Consider the following 26,366-nt stretch of genomic DNA (forward strand, 5'->3'; position numbering starts at 1 on the left):
TTCCCCTGGAGAAGGTGACAGGAAGGAATCCTCTTGCTGGTTCTCACTCTGTCCTTGCAGCCTTGTGAGGCACATCAGAAAAGTGCTGCTCCCTGCTTTCTAAAGTCAGCAAAATTGACCGTTCACAGTTGCGCTCATGTAGAGACAAGACTTTCTTACTCAAAAGAAAACCCCAAAAAGCCACGTAGCCTTGGGAAACCCCTTGTCCTTCCGTGTGGCTGGTGACTTCCCATGGCTCTTCCACAAGGCAGGAGAAACAACCATGAATTTGGAAGCCCACGTAAATTCAAGTGCACTTAGTCCTCTGACAGTCACTACTTATGGGCCAGCAGTCCTCTCACCCCTCCACAGATCTGCCTCTTAGTCCTCTAGCAGTCATTCTCCATGGAGGGACCACAAGTCCTCCATACCTACCTACCAACTCACCAGAAATGAGTCAGACCACACCAGAAGTGACACTGCCTGACCTGCAGGAGATATATTAGACCAGTAAGGATGGTTTCAAGACAGAAAAAACACCACCATCCACCAGCACAGCAGAAAAACAACCAGAAGAAACTTCACACACAAACCAATGGCCCCCATCCAAACCCTGCAAAGGCCAAAAAGCTGAGAAAAGGCACTCTCCACAAAAAAAAACCCAACACACAGAACACAAGATCACACTACCATTACCCCAGGAACCCAGGTCAGCAAACCCACATTCTGTCCATAACAATAACACGCTTTAACACTTTACTCGCTTAACCAGTGGCATACCATAACCTTGTAATCCTGAGAGACATCCCTGCGCTGCTCCACACGTCACCAAAAGCTGGGGCTGAGGAAGGCTGCTTTGGGGCCCGTCGAGGGAACCAGCTCCCCTGGGCTGCTCTGCGGCCACCGGCTGCCGTTGCTGTCGCGCCTGTCTCAGTGCTGCTCTGCAGTCGGCCGTCACCTCCCCGCGGGACACTCTCCAGCGCAGCACACGTCTGCACTGGCTCTCCCTGGGGACAAAGATCACAAGCGAGGGATGGGCTTGGCTTTGCCCCCAGCCCCAGGCTGCCACCAGAGAGACCTGCCACCCCCGCCCCAGCTGTGCGATGTGGGCACCACGTACAGCTGCAGATGTGGGTCAGGGCAGCTGTGGGCAGGGGGCAAGCCCCGTGGCGATGCCCCCGGCACTGGCAGCAGGCAGAGCTGGGGAGAGCGAGGGGCAGCCCAGGGCAGCCGGCAGCTGGCGGCGGGGCCCGTCAGGGTGCAGCACCCTCAGCAATGCCCGGCTCCGTGCGCCTCGGCCCCAGGGCTGCAGCGCAGGGCTGGCCCCAGCTGGGGCTGGGCTGGGAACAGGCAGGCAGGGCCCCTGGCAGCCCCGGCACGCACCTGCTCCCTGCATGGGGCAGCCTGCTCCTCTGCAATCGACCCCGTGGCATCCAGAGAAGAGCCCTGCCCTGGGCCTGAGCCATCGCTGCAGGCAGGAGGCCTTCCTCGGCATCCGTCCCTCAAACCCCTCCCTCCGGCCCCCACGGTCCGTCCCTAAAACACTTCCCCTCGCCCCCAGCCCCTGCGAGCGGGGAATCCGCCTCCCCAGCTGTGAGCCCGGGCGGCGCAAGCCCCCCCAGATGTGGTTCCTGGAAGAAACACCATCCCACCATGCCCGCAGGCAAACCGCTATCCCTATGGACACAATGGGGGCAGCCGGCAGGGGGGTTGGGGGTGGGGGGGTGGGGGTGAGGGGGTGTCACTCTCGGGGCTATCCTAGTGAGCAACACTCAGAGAGGCCAAAAACTGGAGTGCAGGGTTGATGCCGGCATTAGAGCCGGCTGCAAGCGAAAGGCACTCAATGGGCATGGGCGCTGCTGGGAGGGAAAGCGCCACGTCAGGACGGTCGGGAATCTCGGCTGGCTGGGAGGGAGCTCCATCGAGCGCTCAGAGTCGAGGCTTGAGATCCTTGCAGCCACGGAGGTTTTTGCACGGAGAGCTGCGCTAAGCAAGGCCCGTTTATCACTTTGGCTGCAACACGAGGGTGCTGCACCCCTGCATGGTGCTTCCCCTGAGCCGACAGAGAACTTTCTCTCCTGGGCTTTGTTCCCTCTGGGACAGCGGCTGTGAGCGAGGCAGGGCTGTCAGATATGCACAGCAGGGGTCGAGGGGCTCAGAACGGATAAACCCCCCGGCCTGCGCCCGGCCCTGCCCCTCTCTTACAGCCGCCATGGCAGTTCCCCTGCAGCTGAATAGAACCATCAACGCTCTGTCTTCAGCGGGGTTTCTTGTACGTAGAAAAAGGGGACAGCACAAAGCGTGACGCAAAGCCAAGAAGGTGGCACCTGCTTTTAAAAAAGAATACATTCAGTACATCACAACAAAATGCGGTGGAACTCACTCTTCCAGTTGGGTTAGGCAGGAGGAAAATGGATTTGGAAAGCAAATAAGAATCGCTCACTTCAAGCTATAAGGTGGCTACTAAACACAGACTCTCCCGTGCATGTCCTGCTCATTAGTTCCGTGCTTTGGAAGTGCCTGTGGTTTCCCTGAAGCACCCTCTCCGGGTTACTCTTCCAAAGGGGTTCCGGGGACATCTGCATAGGGAAGCTGCCTGAAGCAATCACCGTTTGTTATCCTGTCAGGTTTCAGCCAGGGCAGATAGCCTGTGCATGCAGGGACTACAAACTGCAGGCATCGCAACTTGTGGACCCCAAGAAAAAGGGGGTACACGATATGAATTTACGGTACAAGGCTGTCACTGAAGCAAGCCATGTGAAGTGGAATATAGTACTTCTAGCAATAGTGAAATAGTGTACATTAAAAGAGTATTCATCTATATACAAAAAAGTCATGAAAACTTTTTTTCAGGACATTTCTCAAGATCTTGAGAAATAGACCTCTGTTTACTGGTAAGGGAAGAAGAAGTAAGAAACTAAAAAGTGTCCATCCCAATACACACACCACCACCACAAACACCACCACCCGCCCCCAAATTACCTCAGGTGAACCGCGGCCTTTTGAAAAAGGGCCAGCATCTAAAGCGTATGTAGTGACCTGGAACAACGTTGCTGCATATTTGGGATCCAGATGATACAGGGCAGCGTGAGGATTGCTAACATGGACAGAACAGCGGGACTTACTTTGCCTCTTTATTTCGGTAGCTAGGTAAATAGCTAAGGATCGAGGCTCTTGTGGCGAGGTGTCTGCTTACCCTTGAGCAAACAGTACTTCAGTAAGTGCAAAACCAAACCTGCAACATTGGGAACGGCAGTTTCCTGCTGACACGCATTTTTTTCCAAAAGGCAGGTGTCTGCTTCCTATCCGGGGCCATCTTTGTGCACGCTAAAAATAGTTCATGCACTTAGTGCAGTGTTCAGAGTTTTGAGAGATGGACAGCAGTGTCTGGATACACCTGGGCTTCTTGACCTTCCTGAATTTTTTCAGGGGTTGATCTCGAAAAGCTTTTCTTCTCTCCTTTTCTCTTCTGGTGTGCTTTCAGCCTCTTCTCCAGAGACCTGTTTTCCCTTTCTGTTTCTTTGCTTTTCATTTTCCTGAAACGAAAGACCCTGCAAACCTTGACATTCCACAGTGTTTATTAGAGAGGTAAAACCACGATCAACTGGAATCAGTTCTCATTTTAAACAAAGGGAGCTCATTTTACCTTCTTTCCTCTGAAAGGCTCATCAGCTGTTCCGGGTCTACCGAGGAGTCTGCTGTGCTCTCGGGGGTGGTTGGAGGCAAAGGTACAAGTGCCTGAACCGGAAAGGTTGAAGTTGAAAGGTGGCAAGACACCTGGAGTAGTAAGCTACCGTTTTCCAAATTGCTACCTTAGCTCCTCAAATGAGATCCCTTTGGTTGCTTTGCATTATCCATATTTTGCACGGTCGCAAGATAGGCTTCAGGAGCTCTGATGAATTGGGATGATGGGCTGCCCCTTCTTGCGGGCTGGGGCACCACAAACTGGAGGGGCCTTGGAGGGTAGGACAGACCCTTGCCAGCTTCGTTCTGCTGGGCTTGCTTCTGCCTTCCTGGGACACGGTTCTGCCGTTATCCCTTGGGCAGCATTATCCCATTCTGGGGCGTGAGCCTTTTATTTTTAAATCTGCGATTTTGTATTTGACTTCTTGTAGGTATTTAGATTGATTAAGTGCATTCCCAATGCATCTGAGAAACAACCTTTCTGGTTTTTCTTCTCTATCATTAGAGGGTGGGAAAAGTCAAACAGACAAGAGATCCAATGGCAGGAGGAGGCACAGCAGCTGCTTGGCCCTATCAGAAACTACTGTCATACATGAGAAACGTGTCAGTGTTTCTTGGCCTGACATCCCTCTACTATTTCTGATTTCACCACCATAGCTGCCCCTGCTTCTTTGTAGAGGATGAACAGAGAGGGTGCTGTGTGCAAGAAGTCTTTTGCCTGGGGCTCTGCGTTTGCTTCACCTGCACGGCTCCTTTGATCTTCCAAACGCACCCATGGAACACAAAAGCACGTGCAGCAAAGTGACCTCGTGGAAGTGGACAACACCTAAACCAAAATCCACCAGCAGCACAATAAGGAATTGGACCAGAAGCCCCAGATTTTGAAAACCCTCAGCCCCTCCTCATACCTGTGCACCTGTCCACAGGTGCTGGCACCTCCTCAGCTGATGGAGGGGAGGGGCCGGCCACCTCCTCCCCAAAGATGTCCCCGCAGTTTTCAATCACAAACTGCACCAGCACGTTCCCCTGCACACATCAAAGCCTTGGCCTCAGCCTACGAGTTTTCTCCCTTTGAGCCTCCCAGTTCTCCCTGCCATCCCCCTGGGGAGGGAGGGAGGGAGGGAGCGAGCAGCTGTGTGTTGCACAGCTGGCGGCCCCGCTTGAACCACAGCAGCCTATGAGCAACAGTTAGCTGGTTGATGGTGAGAGTGTTCATCCTTCGTCCTCCATCAGGGTGCGGGCGTCTCCCGTATCACACTGGGACGCACAAAAGCCTCAGCAGTCCGGCTGCTGTTGGAGCTGCTGGAAAAGCTTTTTGGGCGAGCCGACGTATTTGTAGTGGCCAGCGTGGCAGTTTGCTTTATACCGTTGCCCTGAGCGTGGGCATCTGGAGAAACTGCCCATCAGTCAGTGTGCAGGGATGACGGCCGCAGGGGACAGCGAGCTGCAGGTGATGGTCAGCGGCGGCACCGTGTCTGCCTGCGTGTTGTCCCGGCTCTGAGCTAATGGCGCTGCTCCCCAGTGGAGCATCCATCGAGCCTGAGCACAGGCTGTGTCTTAGCCAGAATCCGAGCAGGAGCTGAGGGGACAGTGACACCTCCAGAGGTGCCATCCGGCCCCCACCTCCCTGTGTGACTGTGCTGTGAGTCATAAAGCTCAGCCGTGATGCCCACTGGCAAGGAGTCTGGGCCAAGGGATGATCCCAAAGTCCTCCCCTAGGACGCACCACCAAACAATATCTGCCCAGTCCCCAATTATCACATGGCAGACGTAGTCAGAAGAGAGGAAAGATCATTTTATTGAGGACAGCAGCTGCGGGCTGCGGGGGTGGCGGCTACCCAGGAGCCCCAGGGCTTCAGGCAGGAAAACAGCACCTGCAACAATAAGAGCCAGGAAGCACTGCTAAAGCCACAAAGCCAGGACGAGGCGTGACTTGGTTGCCCTTGCTTTGGGGAACGCTTTACAAAGTGCCTTGCCTCAGCACTCCCGCCCAAAGGACTGGTTCTCTTCATTTACTCCAGCATCCTGAGCAGACAATAAAAGCCTTACACAAGCAGCCTGCCACAGCAAGAAAGGATCTTCCTGACTTGCCGTTCGGTTCTCAAATGTTACGTTACTGCCTGTGGAACAGGGTTTAATAGGCTGTATTCCCAAGGCCTCTGACTCCCCTTTACTGACCTGGGGCCCCGCGTTCGTGCTTTTCCCAAATGACATTCGTTCTAGTGTTTGGTCCACAGTTCCCCATTCTAATATCTAATAGTGCATTCCACCACTTCATACGTCGACTTTTCAATCGCTTCGTCCGTCTCTGGCCGGCCCCCTCGCGGGGAACACGGAAACGCAGATCGGGACCCCCCACTCACTTCACAGTTAAACTGTGTCTCTCACACACATCACACTTGCCGGGCAGCCCTCAGCCACACAGGCGGCATGTTACATACAACTCTAGGAATGCTGACAGTTTGCGTTAGCACACAAAGTACGTGTTTCAATGAACAATTGCCAAAAAACAAGTTCTAATTTTTTCTGGCCCTAAGCAGGGGCCCCTCTGCTCTGTTGCCCCTTCTTGCCCCAGTTTCTTACTGGAACTAGTAACTCCAGCTCATCAGTTCCTTGACCATGGCTTCAATCTGTTCCTGAGCCACATGCACATCTTCTGTAGGCCCTTCCAAAGTGATGTTATCCTCTCCTCCAGTGAATTTGATGCGAACCTTGAGGTGAAAGACAATGAATCTCTTAAGAATTTGCCAAGATCCAAGCCAGGCCAATGCTCTTGGTCAGGCCTACACCATCGATCCCTGCCACTAAGAGATGCGCCTCTTCCAAAAAGCCCAAACAAAATCCCCACAATTTCCCAAGTCAGTAACTTAACGATGTCAGCCATATGGCAGTGCCTAGAGCCCAAGGCTCTGGTGCTGTCCCGGTTTCTGCAAGGGCTTTGGAGAAGTTTACTCATCTAGCCTTTATCTAGATACCGTCTAACTCACCAGGGAGAAGCCTTGCTGCACTCAGCATTTCCAGGTATCCTGCTACATCAGTTCTCAAAACAGCACCACATAAAGCTTCCTTGGAAGGGCTCAACCCATGACAATAACATAGGATGAGCAGTGTTTGCAGCAGTAAAAGAGAGGGTTCCCTTGAACAGCAAAGATCTGTGTCATTTCCCCCTGGGTTTACCCACGCTAGAATACACCTCTCTCTCCCGTGACGAGTGATCTGGACTAAACCTTTTTCTACGCCGGGGGTGCTAAGCTAACCAGCTCATCCATACCTTTGGCATCTGCTGAGTTATTTTGGCCAGGTTCTGTCCTTTCTTTCCAATAATGAAACGATGAAGCCAAGAGGGGGCAGAGACCGAGGAGACGGTAAAACTGTTGGCCTGAGAGACAGAAAAACAGAGAAGCTGTTTGATGGACAAACTGGAAGAGGCCTTCCCAACAATTCAGTTCCAATTCCCATGCTGCACCTCCGGTATTGACTTCTAAGCTGCACCTCTAATGGCCCAAGAGAGAGCACCCCCGCTACAGCCGTCAGTGCTCACAAATGTATCTTCATGGGACCTTCAAAGGAGGCCTAGCCCATCTTGTAAGTACCTTTGCATAGACTTCAGTCAATGCTTGCCCCAGTTTTTCAGGCTCGCCTCGCAGTATCAGCGTCTCCAAGCTACTGTCAATGGGTGGGATCTCGACAGAGACTCCAGTCTTCTCCAAGATCTCCTGCAGGGAATTCCCCTTGGGGCCGATGACATACTTGTGCTGGGACTTCTTCACCTCCACTGCAATAGTAGTAGTCTTCTTTTTCTGTAGGGGCAGAGACACTGAGGTGTCAATCACAAGGGGGCGGGGAAGGACAAGAGCGACAGGAAGAGGCACAAGATGCAGTCAGACTCTGCACCCAGCAAAGAGCAAAGCCAAGCTGAGCACAGTGGCTCGGCAGTACCCTAGCACCCCTTGGGCCCCTGCCTGCAGAAAGCCTTGTGCTCAAAAATTCACAGGGGAAGTACAAAACTAGCATGCTGTGTCAAGCTCCCTGGGACACGGCATGGAAGAGACCACACGCACACACAGGCATGTCGTTGTCGTTGTCGTCCCCCCCGTCCCCCCGTTGGACAACAGGGTTTAACTCCCAGCCGTCTCCCAGGCAGTGCTGTGATGCAACACTGTGCAGGCTATAAGCCGATTGTTGAAATCCAGACCGGTACAAATACAGACCTAACCACGAGGAAAAACAGCCCAGCAACCCACAACAAGGATATTCACAGCAGCGTTGGCTGTGGGAAATAAACTGGAGTGACATTCGCTCTTCAGCAACTTCTACTTAGGTAGCAACTTTGATACTGTCAGCTGGCCACCACTGCAGACTTCACACTTCTTTCCTTCCTTAGTAGCCCCGGTGTGAACAAGAGCCAGGGGAGCTCTTGGTGGCCTGCTAATTCCCACGGTACAGAAAAGCGAGAAATCTGTCACCTCCCGGATAGTATCAGCCCAGCTCCCACTCTGCCGAGTGAGGAAACGGTAGGATTCGGGGTCATGTACTGCAAGGGCTGCTGAGCCAGATGCAACGGAGGGATGCACAAAAGTAGAACAAGAAGGGAAGAGTGCCTAGGAGCAGGTGCCAGGGGAAGGTGGGAAGCTTTATGGACCATGCGTACCTTCTCCTCATAGATCTTCTTAACTCGAGCCACAGCCTGGGCTAGTCGCTCTTTTTCTCCGGTGAAGACTATCTCGGTCTTGTTGACACTGGGTGGAGGAATGTTGATGCGCGTCCCTGTGTCCTGCATGAGCTCCCTCACCAGCTTGTTGTAAGGGCCAGCAATGAAAGGGTGGTACACTTTCTCCACGTCCAGCCGCTCCACGGCACGCTTATCCTGGAAGAGCCCACAACAGACCTTGGTGGGAACTGCCCTCTATATTACAGTCTCTGCCAGGCACAGCTAAGTTCCCAGGGGTGTCCTGCCTGACACTCTGGCCCAAGCAACCTTCTCAGTTGGCGGGCTTGTAGATCTCCACCTCTTTCAATCTACAAATACGGTTGCTGCTGCTGCTCCTTGTTTACGATATTCACCCCTGTGATCTCCTGCCTTATCTCAGCTGGCACCTAAGACGCGTCGCTTCAACTATCAAATGCTTGTTTTGGCTTCAGAGATGGACAAAACGCAGCACAAGAAGTTTCAGGACCTGGCAGCGGTGCTCACACAGCCAGCGAGTGGCACAGCATACGTCTCCGTTCAGGCTAACGTTAGCCACTGACTGTAGCCACGGTGGCTGCAAACTCCGACTACACCACGGGGAAGCAAAATGGCTGAGCAGCCAATGCCATGAGAGAGATCACAGTACTGAGGTACCTGCTCAGCGGAGATAAGCAGGATCTCGTGCCGGGCCTTCTCAATCCCTTCTTTAGTGCCGCTGATCTTGATCTGGTTGCTGGGGTCATCTGGGCGGGGGACCTGCATTTTGGTTGCAGTTTTGAGCTTCAGGTCCTGCAGCTTCGCACCCTTCTTTCCAATGACAAAACGGTGGTGCTCCTTGGGGATGGCAACTGTTGCCGAAGCCTGCAGCAGAAGAACCAAGCATCTGTGAAAAGCCTTGCCTGCACTGGCAGATCCACAGGAACAGAGCCAGGGAAAGCAAGGTAGACGCTGCTCAGTGGTACTGCTCCTCAGAGCAAACACAACGCCTTCCCAGCGCACTCTGTCTGAGGGCTGACACTGTACCAGCTGATCTACAGCGCCTCCGTGCCAGGAGTATAGACCCCACCTTTCCCACAAACCCCTTCTGTTTGCACAGGAGCGGTACCCTGAATTAGCAAAGGCCTTCCGACACAGACGAGGAGGTGCCTCTCCTCCAGTGTAAGACACCAGACAACAACTGAGATGACAGCGCACAGCTGGAGTTTATCTGAACTCTGACACCTGCTGCCAAGGCTACAGAGAACAAGACATACAGTATGACTCCTAGGAAAGAGAAATTCAACACCAGAAACCTACTGCAGGAGGCAGGCAGCTAGCAGATGCTCACCGCTACTTAAGTGCTAAGGTGTCTTCAAGTGTAGCACGTGCTGCTCCTGGGACTGCTTCTAGAAGGCCCCACATGCAAAAGGGGTCCTTCTCAATCTACCATTAAAGGGCTGGTCTATACAAGGGCTTCCTGACTTCTTCCCTTCTCACTGAGTTTGTACAGGTCTGGTAGCTGATGACTGCTATCGTGCTCCTGGTCCCTGTGATTAGGTAACCACTAACAGCAATCAGACAATGAACATTCAAGCTATAATGGAAAAATGAAAGATGAAGAAAAGATCACTCGGTGTGACTTTTCAGCTCTGTGTTCCTGTCCTGAAGCCAGCCAAGCCTAAGAGAAGCTGGAATAGAGACACACCTTCCCGACCTGGGGCCAGGGCAGTAGGAGGTATATTTGAGAACAGTGGCTCATGGATCTGTGGCGGCACGACCTGAACTGATTTTTCAGATGCACATTGTGGATGTAGGGTTTTGTTCCTTTCTCTTTCCTCTGGCAGGGTATGACACAGGGGCTGAACAGCACTAAGCAGACATGGTATTAACATCGCATTACCTACCTTTGGCATTGTACTTTAAAACACACTGCAACACCTGGCTGCGATACATCCTAACAAGAGCTACCACCTTGACTATGAGCTCAAGAACCTTAAGGTAAGAGATCAAAACCGAGAGGACTGAAGCAACCGAAACAACAGGGTTGTGGCTCCTTACCAGTGTGCCTTGAGCTACACAAGGCAGAACCCTGACCCGAAGCTTTTGGCTTTTGGCAGGACTTCCTTTTCTCTACTTTTCTTTCTCCCAGCCTTCCACGTTCTCCTCTGAAGGGCTTCAGGAAAAGCACAGTCCCGTTCTCACACACTACTAGCTTTGTGTGTGAGGCTCCTGCACCCCCTCCAGCACCAGCACCTCAGCACAAAGTCACTGGTTGCAACTCAAATGTTCCAGAGATCGCAGACTCCACGCTTCATGCAACACCACGGCCTGTAATTACCTTGGAACCCTATTTTAAGCCTCATTCCCATTCCAAATTGCCAGTTGGGTGCTTTGAAAACGTATGGCAAAGCTGAATTAGTCATGTGAAAACACACCTCTTTGGCTTACAAGCACACGGGCCCAAGGGTCTCAAAGCATTTGCGAGTCTTGGGGAAGAGCAAAGCTGAAGGCAGAAACAGTTAGATGCCCTCACCTGAGTCTGCAGTCGAGCGACAATCTGCTTCCGAGCCTTCGTGACTGCTTCCGGCTTGCCAGAGACCACGATCGAAAGGCCCTGGTCCTTTGCGAGAGACAGCTCCAGGTGAGCTCCCGTCTTCTGCATGATGTCAAGGCAGATCTTGGCCTGCTTGCTTTCTCCCAACCGATCCATGTCCTTGTATTTCCTCTCCTCCAGTGGCACATGGAACACCTGCTCAGCCACGGGACAGACACAAGCAGGGCACAGCAAGGTGTCAGTGTGCTTTTGATTGTCAGTGCCTCCCTCTGCAATCCTCCCTTCAGGCCTGTTCCAGCTGACTGTGCAACAGGGATGCAGAGCTTTGTCTGGGCAGTTTTCAACACATCCCTCCCCCTCCAGAGCCGTCCTAGCATTCAGCCGCAGTCTTCCTTGTGCCCCAGGGCAAAGGACAGCAAAGAGGCAGTTACTCTGGCACACTAAGGGATTTCATACTCCAGGGAAAGCTTCGCTTCACCTACTTTTTGGAGGGATGAAAAGGAGGGAGATAAGACACCCACTCCCACCAACCTGAGTGATGACAGAAGCCTTTATTGGCCGGATTTTGCTCCAGGGCCCAGCAGGTTCCCGGGCAGCTTCCAAACATGGTGCTTTCTCAGGGAGCGCAGGGAAGGCTTCCTCGTAGGTGGGAGGATCCTTCTCTTCTTCCGAGTTTAAAGCTGTTACTGGGGTGAAGCAAACAAGGCCAATGAGATGCTCTCCCCACAGAAACGTCCCCATTCATAGGCAGTGCAACTCTATTGAGGCATCATCAAAGAGGGACAACAAAGGACTTGTGCACTACTATTCACCCTGCTACAGTTATGCTTGTGGAGAGCAGCCGAGTCTGGAGCTCAGCTGAGCTCAGCACAGCACAGACTGCAGTAGGTGCCGCTACGGATGCAGGAAGCAACCGTGCAAGTGAATGGTGGCAGCAAACACAGCACATTATCGCCAGCTTTGTTGAGAGGAGCTTCATCAGGGGACAACAGGCCAAGGAGAAAGAAATCAAAGGGACACAGCAAGGCTGTAGGTCAGAAGGGGACAAGACAGACACATGCCCAGGAAGAAGGCAGAGAGAAGCAGAAGCACTCTAGTTGGGGCAGAGTCCAGGGAAAGCCTGTAGCTTATGTTCGACTCAGCTGGGCACTGGGCTGTGCCAAGCGGGCCAGCTCGCAGCTGGAGAATGGGTGCCGAGACCCATCAGTGAGTCAGCCAATACGGTTATACCGACTTTCCCCAGCACCTGGCTGAGCAGAGGAGGAAGTGACAATCCAGCACACTGATCCCACGAGGCTCTCTTGCAGCCCAATGACCCCTGCTTGCACATGCCCTGCCCCACGGCTGACAGCGTTGCTAGCCAGAGCTCTGTGAAGATCTGAGGCTTGCCTCCGCCTGGCCCTGCACTGTGCAGCACCACCGATGTGCTCCTGTTGGTGGAAAGCCAGAGTCTGGCAGGCCGCCAGCCTAGGAATGGCGAACGCCGTGCCTGGACACTTAGCGGGAGCCGGAGGCATGGAGCGAGCTTGGCTAACAGCAAGGAACCTTGCCTGCGCAGTCTCTACTTAGAGGCACATCACAGGAACTCAGCTGTGTCTTCTCACCTTTCACCTGCTGCTGCGTCAAGCCACTGCGGTGTTTGGCAAAGCTCTCCTGGCTCAAAACTGCCACCGAGCTCATCGTCGACTTCCCACGCACACACACAATCCGGGTATGCCACTGGAAGAGACAGAGGAGGCAACACTGTTACCAGCACCACTCAAGATGCACACAAGTCCCTCCAGGAAGGCAAATGACGTGTTTCCTGAGCACTTTTCCAGCCGGCCTCTTGAGAAGCGCCTACAGGGCCAGTCTGCTGCCCTGTTCTCTTGCTGAACCACACAGAAACTCAGGGGGGATTTTTCCTGACAGCACAGTGGGCATCAAAACCAGAGCTCCTCGTTAGGAAGGCAGAGGATGTGCAACCTAAGAAGCCTCTTGGAAAGGGGGACACCCCAAGCTGGCTTTACCTCTAGTAGGCCCGCAGCTAAGCCTGTGCTGGGCACGAGGCCGAGGGGCCTGCCGCCATCGTGGTCAAGAAGAGATGTGTGTGACCTCCCAACATACGGGTGGTCCCTCCCCTGTGTGCCCTTTGTCAGCCGGTTGCCAGGGGAACAGCCCGACTCGTTCCCATAGCAACCGACCAAAGGGCACATGGGGGCGGGGCCACCCCTGTGTTGGCAGGTCACGCACTTCTCTCTTCTTCACCAGGATGGTGCCCCGGGACCGGCTTTACCTCTCGTAGGCCTGCAGCGAAGCCTGTGCTGGGCACGAGGCCGAGGGGCCCCTCTTCCCGCCAGCTGTGCGCGCGTGGCAGCGGTGGTCGGGGTCGCTGGCTGCGCGAGGCGCGGGGCGCAGGTGAGGAGACGCGGCGGGAGGGGGGCGGCCAGCGGCGCTGCCCTCCCTTGGCGGGGCTCGGGGGTCTGCCTGCGCAGCGCCCGTCTGGAGGGGCGGTGCAGGACAGCCCCTTCCCCGGCTCTCCGGGAACTCTCCGGGAAGCCCCTCTGGGGTGCTGAGCAGGTGCTGGTGAGGAGGAAGCAGTCGAGGGGAGCTGCGGGGTGGGGTGTTGCCTTTTTTACAGGCGCGCGGTGACCTGGTTCAGGAACGGCACGGCGGCCGACCCCTGGCCGCGCGGTCCATCAGCTCACAGACACCAATGTGGTGGATGGCAAATGGCGTTTATTGCTGAACGACGTGACACTATATAGCCTAGGTTTACAATGTCACTTCCGTCTGCTTACATCATAAATCAAAAGCTGCTGGCTATCTGGAGGGGGGCCCTGTGTTTCCGTACAGCGCGAGATCTTCCGGCCGCCAGGCCCTACCTAGCAACATTTCCCCCCCCTCTCTATGCTTAACTAAACAGGCTAAAATAGTAAAAATATTTCTAAAAAAGAGTATAAAGATAAGGCACACTAAGCAATTGGCACTTAGGAAGCGACTGGGGGTAATGGAGTGTAGCTTGGGATACTTGGGAGAGCCAGGGAAAATTGGGGAAAATACTGATCAAGTACATTTTTAAAGCAGTTGTTGGTGTTCTACAAACATGATGTTGACCCTTTCTAGCCGGCTCTGGATCCCCCGTGTGGGGGCTGTATCGCCGTTGTCTGGACTCCGATGGTGCAGAGCTCTCAGATGCGGACAGGCCGCTTGTCGACTCGTTGTCTTCTCTTGACACCAGGGTATACTGGTTACGGGGGTGTCCGATGATCCGGTCCTGCAGATAAAAACTCACAATTTTCATTAGTTTTATTGTGGACCATGGCGATGGCTTGGCAATAACTCTAGAGGTTGTGCGAATAGCCTCTCTAGCTGCACGGGTGGTTGCCATAACTTCATGGGCCCGCAGGCCCTGGGCTTGTGCTTGGGGGGTAATCATTGTTGGGTCTGTACCCATCAACCGCTGTAGGCTGGAGCCATGTAGCGGATGATCCGCTCCGGTTACTCGGGCTAACTGCCTCGCACAGTTCTCTTCCCATTCTTGTTTAAACACAATCATCCCTGCCCCGTCAAAAATCAACCTACAGGTCTGTTTTATATCGAACGGGAGCAAATCATCTCCCCCAAAAACCCCATCTATGAGGGTGGAGACCATGGCCGAATTGAGTCCTTTGTCTGCTATTGCTTTAACAATCGCTTGTATATCCTTAGGGTTTAAGGGCGAATGAACCCTCTGTCCCCCGTCCGTCACTCGGACCGGGAATGCTAGTGTGTCTGTTGGGGCCCAATCGGCACATGCAATTTGTATTTTTTTCCAATCAGTGAGAGTAATTTCTGTCCCCTTATGTTTTTCTTTTTCCGTGAGTGGTGATATTTTGGTCTTTGTATTTGCAAGCCAAGTCTCCCATGCAGCGTCTGAGTCGGAGTCAGAGTCCGACTGACTGCTCTCTTCCGGGTGTTGGTGGTATGTGGTTGGGCTTCGGCCCCTCCCCTTTCTTGTGTAATTGGGCGGTTCTTTCCCTTTTTGCCCGCCCTGCCTTCCACTTGGGGAGGCGCCTGCCTTATAAGGACGGTTTTGGGGAGGGTCATTCTGATTAGCTTTCCGCCCCCCGCTCAGTGATCTTTTCCCTTTTTTGGTCATGCCAATCACTCTTTTCCTTCCCATTCTCCTCCCCCTCCCCTCTGTGTGCGCTTGTTAACTCGAGCGCTCCCCCCCTGCTCCTGCCGGGGGTGGTCTCGCCCCGCCCTTCTTCTTGCTGCTCGGGGACATCTTGGGGCACATGTGGTGGTTCAATCCGTGTATTTTCAGCCTCAGCTTTCGCCTCAGCACCCCTGGCCTCTGCAGCCAGTTTGCCCCTAAAGGAGTTCGCCGAGGAGTCTGTGGGCGAGCTGAAGATGTTAGAGTCTTTCGGACGCTGAGTGGGCGCGTCACTTTTCTGTCGGCTTTGAGGGTCGACGGAACCCTCCTCAGCCGGGGGGCGTGAGGTTTGCGTAGCCGCCCCAATTCCCACCCACGGGGTGGTTAACAGACAATCCCTGGCAGCTTTCCAGGTCTCCTGCTCGTGTCTAGCTTTTTGGAGAGCCTGGACGACTTTCCCCCACGCTTTCAGATTTTTCCCACTACCAGTAGACATCGTTTCATCGCATAAAGCGCGGGAACATTTGTCCCACACATCTGGGTGGAGTATATCCACCGGCTGGTCAATGGCCCCCAGCTCCAAAAGTCTCGCAACTGCGAGAGTAAAATCTTTGGGCTTACAGTCAATACCCCACTGCTTATGCAGCTGTAATACGACCTTCGCAAGAGCTTCCATCCTCTTGGCTGGTCCGGGAGCGTCCTCCCCGCCGGGCTGGTCCTGCCGCTCCGGCCGCCGTTCACCCGACTCCAGGTGATTTTCCTGGGTTTCGGCACCACTTGTTGCCTTTTTTACAGGCGCGCGGTGACCTGGTTCAGGAACGGCACGGCGGCCAACCCCAGGCCGCTCGGTCCATCAGCTCACAGACACCAATGTGGTGGATGGCAAATGGCGTTTATTGCTGAACGACGTGACACTATATAGCCTAGGTTTACAATGTCACTTCCGTCTGCTTACATCATAAATCAAAAGCTGTTGGCTATCTGGAGGGGGGCCCTGTGTTTCCGTACAGCGCGAGATCTTCCGGCCGCCAGGCCCTACCTAGCAACAGTGGGGCACACACACACCCCCACCACCCCCCCCATACCCACAAACACCCCCACACCTCGGTCCATCCCTAAATCCTTCATAAATTCCCACCCGTCCATCCCTAAACCCCTTCCCCCGCCCCCTCCCCTGCCCCCGTCCCTCTGTCCCTGGCATGGCCCAACTGCCCAGCACCACCAGACCACTCTGGCCCAAACACCATAAGGCAATGGTTCCCACCTGAAAATAGCAAGTCGAGGAACATTTTTTTTTTCCTAAATAGAGAGAGTTTTACTTCGTACGCTGCCGACTATGCCGAATTTTGTTTTGCTGGCTGACTGGATACACAGCAAAGCTGAACTCCAGATCAAATATAATCAAATCTATCAAGTATATCAAATAACGGAATATGTCAAATGCAGTTTCTTATATTGCAATAAAAGAAAATAGCATGCAATATGATAAAAGGAACCAGTGGCAGTTACTGTGAGCGATATGATAAAAGAGCAATAGGAACGAAGCACCAAATTGTCACTGCAAAGCCTTAACGAGACTAAGGAAAGGAGACATCACCAATTCCAACCCCAGCATCACACAGGACCACCCTTTGTCTGGGAGCGCCCTTGCAGCCGGCACCAGCAGTCTCTCGGGAACTGGGAAATTCCCCTGGAGAAGGTGCCAGAAAGGAATCCTCTTGCTGCTTCTCAACCTGCCCTGGCAGACATATGACGCACATCATAAAAGTTCTGCTCCCTGCTTTCTGTGGTGAAAAATTGACCAAAACCTTTTGCACTCATGCAGAGCCAAAAAAATACATTTTGGGAAAGGGCAGCACGGCTCCCCTGGAGAAGGTTCCAGGAAGGAATTCTCTTGCTGCTTCTCAACCTGCCCTGGCAGACATATGATGCACATCATAAAAGTTCTGCTCCCTGCTTTCTGTGGTGAAAAATTGACCAAAAGCTTTTGCACTCATGCAGAGCCAAAAAAACACATTTTGGGAAAGCGCAGCATGGCTCCCCTGGAGAAGGTGCCAGGAAGGAATTCTCTTGCTGCTTCTCACCCTGCCCTGGCAGACGTGTGAGGCACAGCACAAACATTCTGCTCCCTGCTCTCTGGGGTGAGAAAAATTTACACGGCACATTTGCAATAATACACAGACCCAAGAAGTCACCTTGGAAAGTAAAAATGCAACACTGCTCCCCTGGAGAAGGTGCAAGGAAGGAGTTCTCTTGCTGTTTCTCACCCTCCCCTTGCAGCCATGTAAGGAACAGCACAAAAGTTCTGCTCCCTGCTTTCTGCTCTGAGAAAAAGAAAATTGACCACTCATACATGGAATCATTCACATTCCAAAAGAAGCCACCTTGGGAACGTGCAGCACTGCTCCCCTGGAGGAGGTTCCAGGAATGAATTCTCTTGCTGCTTTTCACCCTGCCCTGGTAGCCCTGTCAGGCACAGAACAAAAGTTCTGCTCCCTGCTTTCTGTGGTGAGAAAATTGACTCAAACCTTTTGCACTCATGCAGAGCCAAACAAAAAAATACGTCTTGGAAAAGTGCAGCACTGCTCCCCTGGAGAAGGTGACAGGGAGGAATTCTCTGGCTGTTTCTCACCCTGACTTGGAAGCCATGTGATGAGGCACAGCACAAAAGTTTGGCTCCCGGCTTCCTGTGGTGAGAAAATTGACCATAAACTTGTGCCCTCACGCAGAACCAGAGCTCACCTTGTGAAAGTGCAGCACTGTTCCCCTGGAGAAGGTGACAGGAAGGAATCCTCTTGCTGGTTCTCACTCTGTCCTTGCAGCCTTGTGAGGCACATCAGAAAAGTGCTGCTCCCTGCTTTCTAAAGTCAGCAAAATTGACCGTTCACAGTTGCGCTCATGTAGAGACAAGACTTTCTTACTCAAAAGAAAACCCCAAAAAGCCACGTAGCCTTGGGAAACCCCTTGTCCTTCCGTGTGGCTGGTGACTTCCCATGGCTCTTCCACAAGGCAGGAGAAACAACCATGAATTTGGAAGCCCACGTAAATTCAAGTACACTTAGTCCTCTGACAGTCACTACTTATGGGCCAGCAGTCCTCTCACCCCTCCACAGATCTGCCTCTTAGTCCTCTAGCAGTCATTCTCCATGGAGGGACCACAAGTCCTCCATACCTACCTACCAACTCACCAGAAATGAGTCAGACCACACCAGAAGTGACACTGCCTGACCTGCAGGAGATATATTAGACCAGTAAGGATGGTTTCAAGACAGAAAAAACACCACCATCCACCAGCACAGCAGAAAAACAACCAGAAGAAACTTCACACACAAACCAATGGCCCCCATCCAAACCCTGCAAAGGCCAAAAAGCTGAGAAAAGGCACTCTCCACAAAAAAAAACCCAACACACAGAACACAAGATCACACTACCATTACCCCAGGAACCCAGGTCAGCAAACCCACATTCTGTCCATAACAATAACACGCTTTAACACTTTACTCGCTTAACCAGTGGCATACCATAACCTTGTAATCCTGAGAGACATCCCTGCGCTGCTCCACACGTCACCAAAAGCAGGGGCTGAGGAAGGCTGCTTTGGGGCCCGTCGAGGGAACCAGCTCCCCTGGGCTGCTCTGCAGCCACCGGCTGCCGTTGCTGTCGCGCCTGTCTCAGTGCTGCTCTGCAGTCGGCCGTCACCTCCCCGCGGGACACTCCCCAGCGCAGCACACGTCTGCACTGGCTCTCCCTGGGGACAAAGATCACAAGCGAGGGATGGGCTTGGCTTTGCCCCCAGCCCCAGGCTGCCACCAGAGAGACCTGCCACCCCCGCCCCAGCTGTGCGATGTGGGCACCACGTACAGCTGCAGATGTGGGTCAGGGCAGCTGTGGGCAGGGGGCAAGCCCCGTGGCGGTGCCCCCGGCGCTGGCAGCAGGCAGAGCTGGGGAGAGCGAGGGGCAGCCCAGGGCAGCCGGCAGCTGGCGGCGGGGCCCGTCAGGGTGCAGCACCCTCAGCAATGCCCGGCTCCGTGCGCCTCGGCCCCAGGGCTGCAGCGCAGGGCTGGCCCCAGCTGGGGCTGGGCTGGGAACAGGCAGGCAGGGCCCCTGGCAGCCCCGGCATGCACCTGCTCCCTGCATGGGGCAGCCTGCTCCTTTGCAATCGACCCCGTGGCATCCAGAGAAGAGCCCTGCCCTGGGCCTGAGCCATCGCTGCAGGCAGGAGGCCTTCCTCGGCGTCCGTCCCTCAAACCCCTCCCTCCGGCCCCCACGGTCCGTCCCTAAAACACTTCCCCTCGCCCCCAGCCCCTGCGAGCGGGGAATCCGCCTCCCCAGCTGTGAGCCCGGGCGGCGCAAGCCCCCCCAGGGCTCACCCTGCCATCCATGTGGTTCCTGGAAGAAACACCATCCCACCATGCCCGCAGGCAAACCGCTATCCCTATGGACACAATGGGGGCAGCCGGCAGGGGGGTTGGGGGTGGGGGGGTGGGGGTGAGGGGGTGTCACTCTCGGGGCTATCCTAGTGAGCAACACTCAGAGAGGCCAAAAACTGGAGTGCAGGGTTGATGCCGGCATTAGAGCCGGCTGCAAGCGAAAGGCACTCAATGGGCATGGGCGCTGCTGGGAGGGAAAGCACCACGTCAGGACGGTCGGGAATCTCGGCTGGCTGGGAGGGAGCTCCATCGAGCGCTCAGAGTCGAGGCTTGAGATCCTTGCAGCCACGGAGGTTTTTGCACGGAGAGCTGCGCTAAGCAAGGCCCGTTTATCACTTTGGCTGCAACACGAGGGTGCTGCACCCCTGCATGGTGCTTCCCCTGAGCCGACAGAGAACTTTCTCTCCTGGGCTTTGTTCCCTCTGGGACAGCGGCTGTGAGCGAGGCAGGGCTGTCAGATATGCACAGCTGGGGTCGAGGGGCTCAGAACGGATAAACCCCCCGGCCTGCACCCGGCCCTGCCCCTCTCTTACAGCCGCCATGGCAGTTCCCCTGCAGCTGAATAGAACCATCAACGCTCTGTCTTCAGTGGGGTTTCTTGTACATAGAAAAAGGGGACAGCACAAAGCGTGACGCAAAGCCAAGAAGGTGGCACCTGCTTTTAAAAAAGAATACATTCAGTACATCACAAAAAAATGCGGTGGAACTCACTCTTCCAGTTGGGTTAGGCAGGAGGAAAATGGATTTGGAAAGCAAATAAGAATCGCTCACTTCAAGCTATAAGGTGGCTACTAAACACAGACTCTCCCGTGCATGTCCTGCTCATTAGTTCCGTGCTTTGGAAGTGCCTGTGGTGTCCCTGAAGCACCCTCTCCGGGTTACTCTTCCAAAGGGGTTCCGGGGACATCTGCATAGGGAAGCTGCCTGAAGCAATCACCGTTTGTTATCCTGTCAGGTTTCAGCCAGGGCAGATAGCCTGTGCATGCAGGGACTACAAACTTTTTCTGTAACTACAGACTTTTTCTATTAACACACTGATCTTGCAGAGAAGTCATGCACTGTGCAATTAAAAACAGAGAACAGTGGGAAAATAGGTTTGGCCTTCAAGGCATTTCTGACCTAATTACATTGAACTTTATTTGCTCAGAAGCCCTTAAAAAGTGCTCCAGTTGAAGGCAGTTTCCTGATCAGCTCTGCGTTCAGTCTAACTCCTATACACCTACAGCCGTCCAACTCTGAAAAGTCACACAAGGACTCCCTAAATCACCCCAGCTTTAAAGTGTCGTTTCCAGTGCCTCCCCCTGGGCCAGAAGCGTTTTCTTGCTGCCCCAAACGGAATTTCAAAGCTTCAGAGACACCCTTTGGAGAGCCTGCCCCACCTCTCAGCACCGTGAAGACACAGGTGCTGACGCCCAAAGGCACTTCCAAGTCCTGTCCCTGACTTCCCCGCAGAACCCTCCACCTCCAAACTCTCCCCAGCCCCGGAGAAGGGGCAGGGATACCTCGTTGTGCTGGAAGCCGGGACAGCGCGAGGCAATTCAGCATCCTACAGCCGGATGGCCTCAACGTTCAGGGCCAGCAAAGCACCCTGCCCTGCGCACTACTGCAAAAGCAGGCTGAAGGAGGTTGCTGTCCTACCAGAGCTGGAGGGGAAGAAACTGCAGTGAATATCACAGCAGGTACGCTGCCTGCAGCTGTTAGGTGCTACTGCTCAACGCCGTCCCAGGTAAGGAGTGCCGACACTTTCCTCAGCCTCACAGACCCCCTGCGAGCCCAGGGACCAGGCCTCACTGATTTAGGGCTCCCACAGACGGGAATTTGCTCTCCGAGGAAATGCAGCCATTGCAATCAACCTTTCCTCCCCAAAACATCAGCTGGAACATGGATGGAACCAGAATGGGAAGCACCGAGCTCCATCACCCTGAAGCCCAGGGGGGACACCCTGATGTCGTGGATGGTTTACTTGTCCTATGCCATTCAAAAAAGCACCAACTTCCCTCTGAGGCTGTACATTAGTTTTACCCTTGGGCAGTGTGTGATACTGAAAGGAATCTTCCCAGCGAACCTCAGCTTCTCCTGATCCTCCTCTTCTTGACTAACAAAAGCCTTCCACTGGAGTGGGCTATGACTTTACTCTGATTGTGGATGACGATGGATTTGTGGTTTGACAGTGTGATGTAGGTCTTCCCAACTGTCAAAGAGTTCCTGTCTAGCCTGATGTTGACATCTTCAGCTGCTCCATGAAGGCTTGCATGAATATCTTCACCTGGAATAAAGCAAAAGGGAGACTTTGCTCATCACCCTTGCTGATGGGAGTACAAGGAACAGAGGAAGCCACAAGGAACAGAAGTGTCACAGCCTTTAGCTATATTAGCAGTTCCACAGATCAATACATTTATCACATCCTGATAGCTGCACGTGTACAGCACGAGGATGTCCTGGACACCACCTTAAGCACCTTATTTCTGGGTGGGCTTGTAAAGATTTATCCCCAAGGCGACACTATCTACAGGGAGACGTTTTCAGTGTGCCCAGGTGGCCTTTGGGTTGCCATCCCACGCGGGTCACAGGGAATTCTGCATTTGAGTCGTTCAGGTGACTCTGAGGAGGCCCCACCTCGGTCACGGCTCGCCCAGAGTCTCCTGCAAGCACGCCACCAGGGTTGTGTCTCTCCTGATCCCTTGTTGCCAACAAGAGAAGGTGCCTGGGGCATGTAGGCAGAAGAGGGAGGTGAAGAGAAACAGGCAAAGTGACAGTCCACAGCAGGATGGGACGCAGATGAGAACTTCACTGTGTTGGAGCAGCAGTGCCCTCACTTGCTGTGGGTCTGTGAAGATAGGTCGGAACCAGACTGGTGGGGCACGGCCCACACCAACCTGTCCATCACAGCCCTGCAAGTCCATTTCTTCTGCCTGGAGCCTGTCGGTGCCTATGCCCGAGCGTGCAAGTCTACACCGAGTGTTCCCAAGCTGTCCCACAACCCGAGCGAGCACACCTTTGCTTTCCGCCTCAGACCGAAGAGGAGAGAGCCCCTGGCTGTGCACAGCAGCCGATTAATGCCTGGAGTCTTGCTGGAGCACCTGCCAGCCCTTCACCCTCCAGAAGAGACCCCCACCAAAGCGTCCCTCACTGCCAGAGCTTCCAAACCTTCATTCTTCCCAACCAAGCAACTCCCGGGAGTCAACTAAGCTCAAACTTGAGCACCGAGCCTACTCTGCCTGTTGCAGGTGAGGGTCTCCCAGGTGAGAAGCAAACCCCAAACATGAGACATTCTCCATCGAAATGGCACTTCTGTGGAGCGTGTTTAAAGCCTCAGAGCCAGCCCCAGCTGAGAAGGGCAGCGACCCGGCCAGCCCTGGAGAGCATCCCCCTGCCGAGGCAGAGCCTTCTCCTCGCTGCACGGGTTACAGCAAGGCAGCCAGGGGATGGACCTGCCTTTCCAAGGCTGCCACGCAACAGCACGGGGGAGAGCTGGCTGCCTTCTGGGTGGACTCCTTAAACCCTAAGCCAGACACAATGCGGCGAATCACAGTCGTGCCAGAAGAAAGAGAGCCCCCTCTCTTGGAGGGAGGTTGGGGAATGAATCACCCTTCAAACAGATCTCTGCAGCCATTCCTTCACCTCCACACATGGAGAGTTCAGCCTTCGTGCCTGTATAACCTCAACTTCTCTGCTCTTAAGGGAGCCCAGGAGGAGTGGGAGGGATTCGTGGCCAGACATGAGTTATGTTGCGAGAAACAGCAACGTCTCCAATGACTGGACAGCCTGCTTTCTATAACAGACAACTCAGCGTACAAAAATAACCGAGGTTCAGAAGCGTTACAGAGGCAGGCGTGCTTTATAAGCCTTGCCTTCCCCCTCCGCTGAATCCTCGGCATACGTTGGCAAGCAGAGGAAGCAGGACCCAAGAACGGGGAGACATGCACAGTGCTTTGAGCATGTACAACTCAGGTTCATGGAAACATGACATGAAAAATGCTCTACGAGACAACTAACTACTGCAAAATAAACTCCACGAAAACTATCATGATCTCCCTGTCTAGGCCCATGGACAGGTGGGTCTTGAAACAATGGGTATAGTTCTGATCTTAAAAACCAAGCTGAAGCCTTTGAAATGTAATCATTCTTTCTGCCCTTCTACGAAGTACAGAGCAGCTTCTATACAAAGACTGAACAGGATTCCTCAACCTAGAAATGATATAGGAGACAGGTAGGTTTGTAAAAGTATGAATGGCCTGGGAGAAAGTGAACGAGGAAAAAATTGTCACCATTTCTCATAAAACAGGAACCTGAGGGCCTGAAATAGTATTAGTCAAAATTAGAGAAAAGTAGTACTAGTACTTTTCCAAGGAATATTCCTTCCTTTGGAACATGCTGCCATAGCTGCCTACAGACGCTCACCGCTATAAATCCACAAAGCAACTGGACAAAGGCTTGGAAGGTAAAACCATCAGAAGTGATTAAACAAAGACGTGAATAAAGCCTCCAGCACAGAAAAATGCTACCTCCAAGGCCCACGAAGGAGAAAGCACATGCACTGCCTGCTTCTACACGCTTTGCTGAGCATCCCCTACTGCTGCTCTCCTGGAGAGCACTTACACTCCCGGCTGCAGGCACCGAGGATGCTTCCGAAGGCTGGAGGGCTTTGCCGGAGCACCTTCTACCACAGAGAGAAGGAACTGGCATCGTGCTGACTGTGTAAACCCACAAACCTCCCGGTACAGACAGAGCGTGCAGATGCCAGCAAGTCAGGAGGGAGCAGCAGGTCTTTCTGCCAGGCAGATAAACTGACACAGAGCAGAGCTGTCAGGGTTGGCCCAGGGCAGCTGCAGGCTTCATGTCCTGGGTGCCAAATGAGATATGACATTTATTTAAGACTCTTGGTTGTTTAATATATAAGTCTGGAGGAAAAAAAGAAAACAACAAACCACAACAAAACAATCTCTGTACTGTAACAGCAATGTAGCCCTAGGTATTTCACTTGACGGGGTAATGTCCATGGGTCTGTGGTTTGGGATGCTTTGCTGCCATGAAAGCACGTTTACTGAAGCCAGACGTACCTGCCCTATCGTTACTTACACAACACGATCTTATTACAGGCTGTCAGTTCTCTCATTCTTGCATTCTTACATGAGCAGGACACAGCTCACTCTGCAACCTGAACAAAGCGACACCTGAACTTGAAATTAAAAGAGAGGCTTCTTATACAGCAGTAGAGCAGATGCTTTTGGCTGTGCACTCCTGAACGATGCTTTTTGAGACAGCAGGAACACCACCGTGTTTTATTCCAGCATCCATCTGCATGGCTATGGACACCGGTATCTTAGCACATCATGGTAACTTTTAACTATCTGAAAGTAAGAAATCCAGCACTGGGCCAATCCTCTGTGGGGCCTGTTGTGCAGGAGGAGAGGGAATTTACAGAAGAGCTAAAATATCTTTCCCTTGATCAAAGCAAACCCTTGAACACGATTTCAAAACAAATTTCAGGTTTTATGAAGAATGTGTTCCTAGCATTCAACAGCCAGTACCTTCCTCCATCGATTACTGCTCTAAATATTAGGAAGCTGGTAGCCAGATGGATACGGCTGAAGAGAAACAAAACAACACTCTGCTGCCTTTCGTCCTCACCGTAATATTCTTCTTCTATCCCTGTAACTCTCTCCTTGCTGAATTTGGATTTTAAACCTTTTTAGGAGTGCATGACAATCAGGTTCAGAATATTTGGGTAACAGGGAAAGCAAGTTTAAGTTAATTTGCCCAGTTTGTCAGAAAACTATGCCTGGCTCTCACCTCTTCTAAAAGAGTCAGGTCCTGCTGCTTTTTCACTGAAAATACAAGCAAGCAACGAAAGCCAAGCTCTTCACTCAGAAGAGTGTCATTGTACCTCCACATCGATCCTCTGAGCAGCTCTTTTGCTCCTGCTACTATCACGATACCCAACTGCCTCACCACCGCCAGCATATTCTGGTTTTTCAAACAGCATGCAAAGGTCTACTGGTACCACTTCACCACCGGAGACGGGAGTCATTTCACCAGGCTAACGATCTCTGGAAAGCGAGAGGAGTCCCCTGCGGCTGGATCCAGCCCTCCCCACCATATGCTTTTTGCTGCACCTCCCATAGAGCTACCTCGATCAGAGTCAGGAGCGCTGCTCTGAGCTGTTTTGCTGTCAGGAAGCTAATGGCATCACCTTCAAAGTGTGCTGGATCTCTGACAAAGGCCACCTGTCAGTCCCCACGTTCGTATTTCCAGCACTAGAGCAAAACACAGGGCACTGACAGTCATTTTTAAGTGTTTCTCTGAGGCAGTGCTCATGAGCTACCTTCAGACATCATTAAAACCATCGCGCTGGTTACTCCAGCCCTAAGAGCAGCTTGTTTATAAACCTCACCGTTAAATAACTGCTGCCAACACAGGGGTTTCTGCAGGACCATTGCCCAGGCTACAACAAAGCTCAGGGCACCCTAATCATCACTGCTGCCACAGCTGATGCTGTCAACAGCTAAAGTCCCCAGCAAAGCCCCCTCCGAGCCCATGCAGCCCATCGCAAGGAAAGGATCTGCTACCCCAGGGCATTGCAAGCCACCGTGAGACAACAGATGGGGAGGAAAAGGGAGATGGAGAGCAATGACCAGCCACAGCGTCTACGGGACAGGTCGCAGGCTCTTCAGACGGCTCTCCTGCACTTAGGAGTCACTTTGCTTTCCACCAGGCTCCTTGTTGTGCATCCTCCTGTAATGGATCACCCAAAGTATTACCCATTACCTCCTCCGCACCGTGCTTAGGAAGGGCTGTTGGCTTTGTTACAGGATGAAATACTCCAGCGCAGGAATATCTGGGAGCCAGCACAGAGGCTTTGTGCTGCCCAGCGTGAAGGAGACTCGCAGAATGGATTGAAAGGACAATGAAACTGTTGGATAACGCAAGACA

General features: G+C 53.2%; 1 protein-coding gene across 1 annotated transcript; it reads right to left on the bottom strand.

The window, feature by feature from the left end:
* Nucleotides 1-6,499: 6,499 nt before the first annotated feature.
* Nucleotides 6,500-12,600, bottom strand: LOC308057437 (vigilin-like). Its single transcript, XM_080411541.1, has 7 exons — nt 12,491-12,600; nt 11,418-11,572; nt 10,866-11,081; nt 9,008-9,214; nt 8,315-8,530; nt 7,257-7,463; nt 6,500-7,042 (listed from the first exon to the last, which is right to left on the bottom strand). Exons 1-7 carry the CDS (start codon nt 12,564-12,566, stop codon nt 6,911-6,913), a joined length of 1,209 nt encoding a protein of 402 aa, XP_080267667.1. The 5' UTR covers nt 12,567-12,600; the 3' UTR covers nt 6,500-6,910.
* Nucleotides 12,601-26,366: the final 13,766 nt, after the last annotated feature.

Source organism: Falco punctatus (assembly GCF_963210335.1).
Source record: "Falco punctatus genome assembly, contig: scaffold_91, whole genome shotgun sequence".
Classification (NCBI taxonomy): domain Eukaryota; kingdom Metazoa; phylum Chordata; class Aves; order Falconiformes; family Falconidae; genus Falco; species Falco punctatus.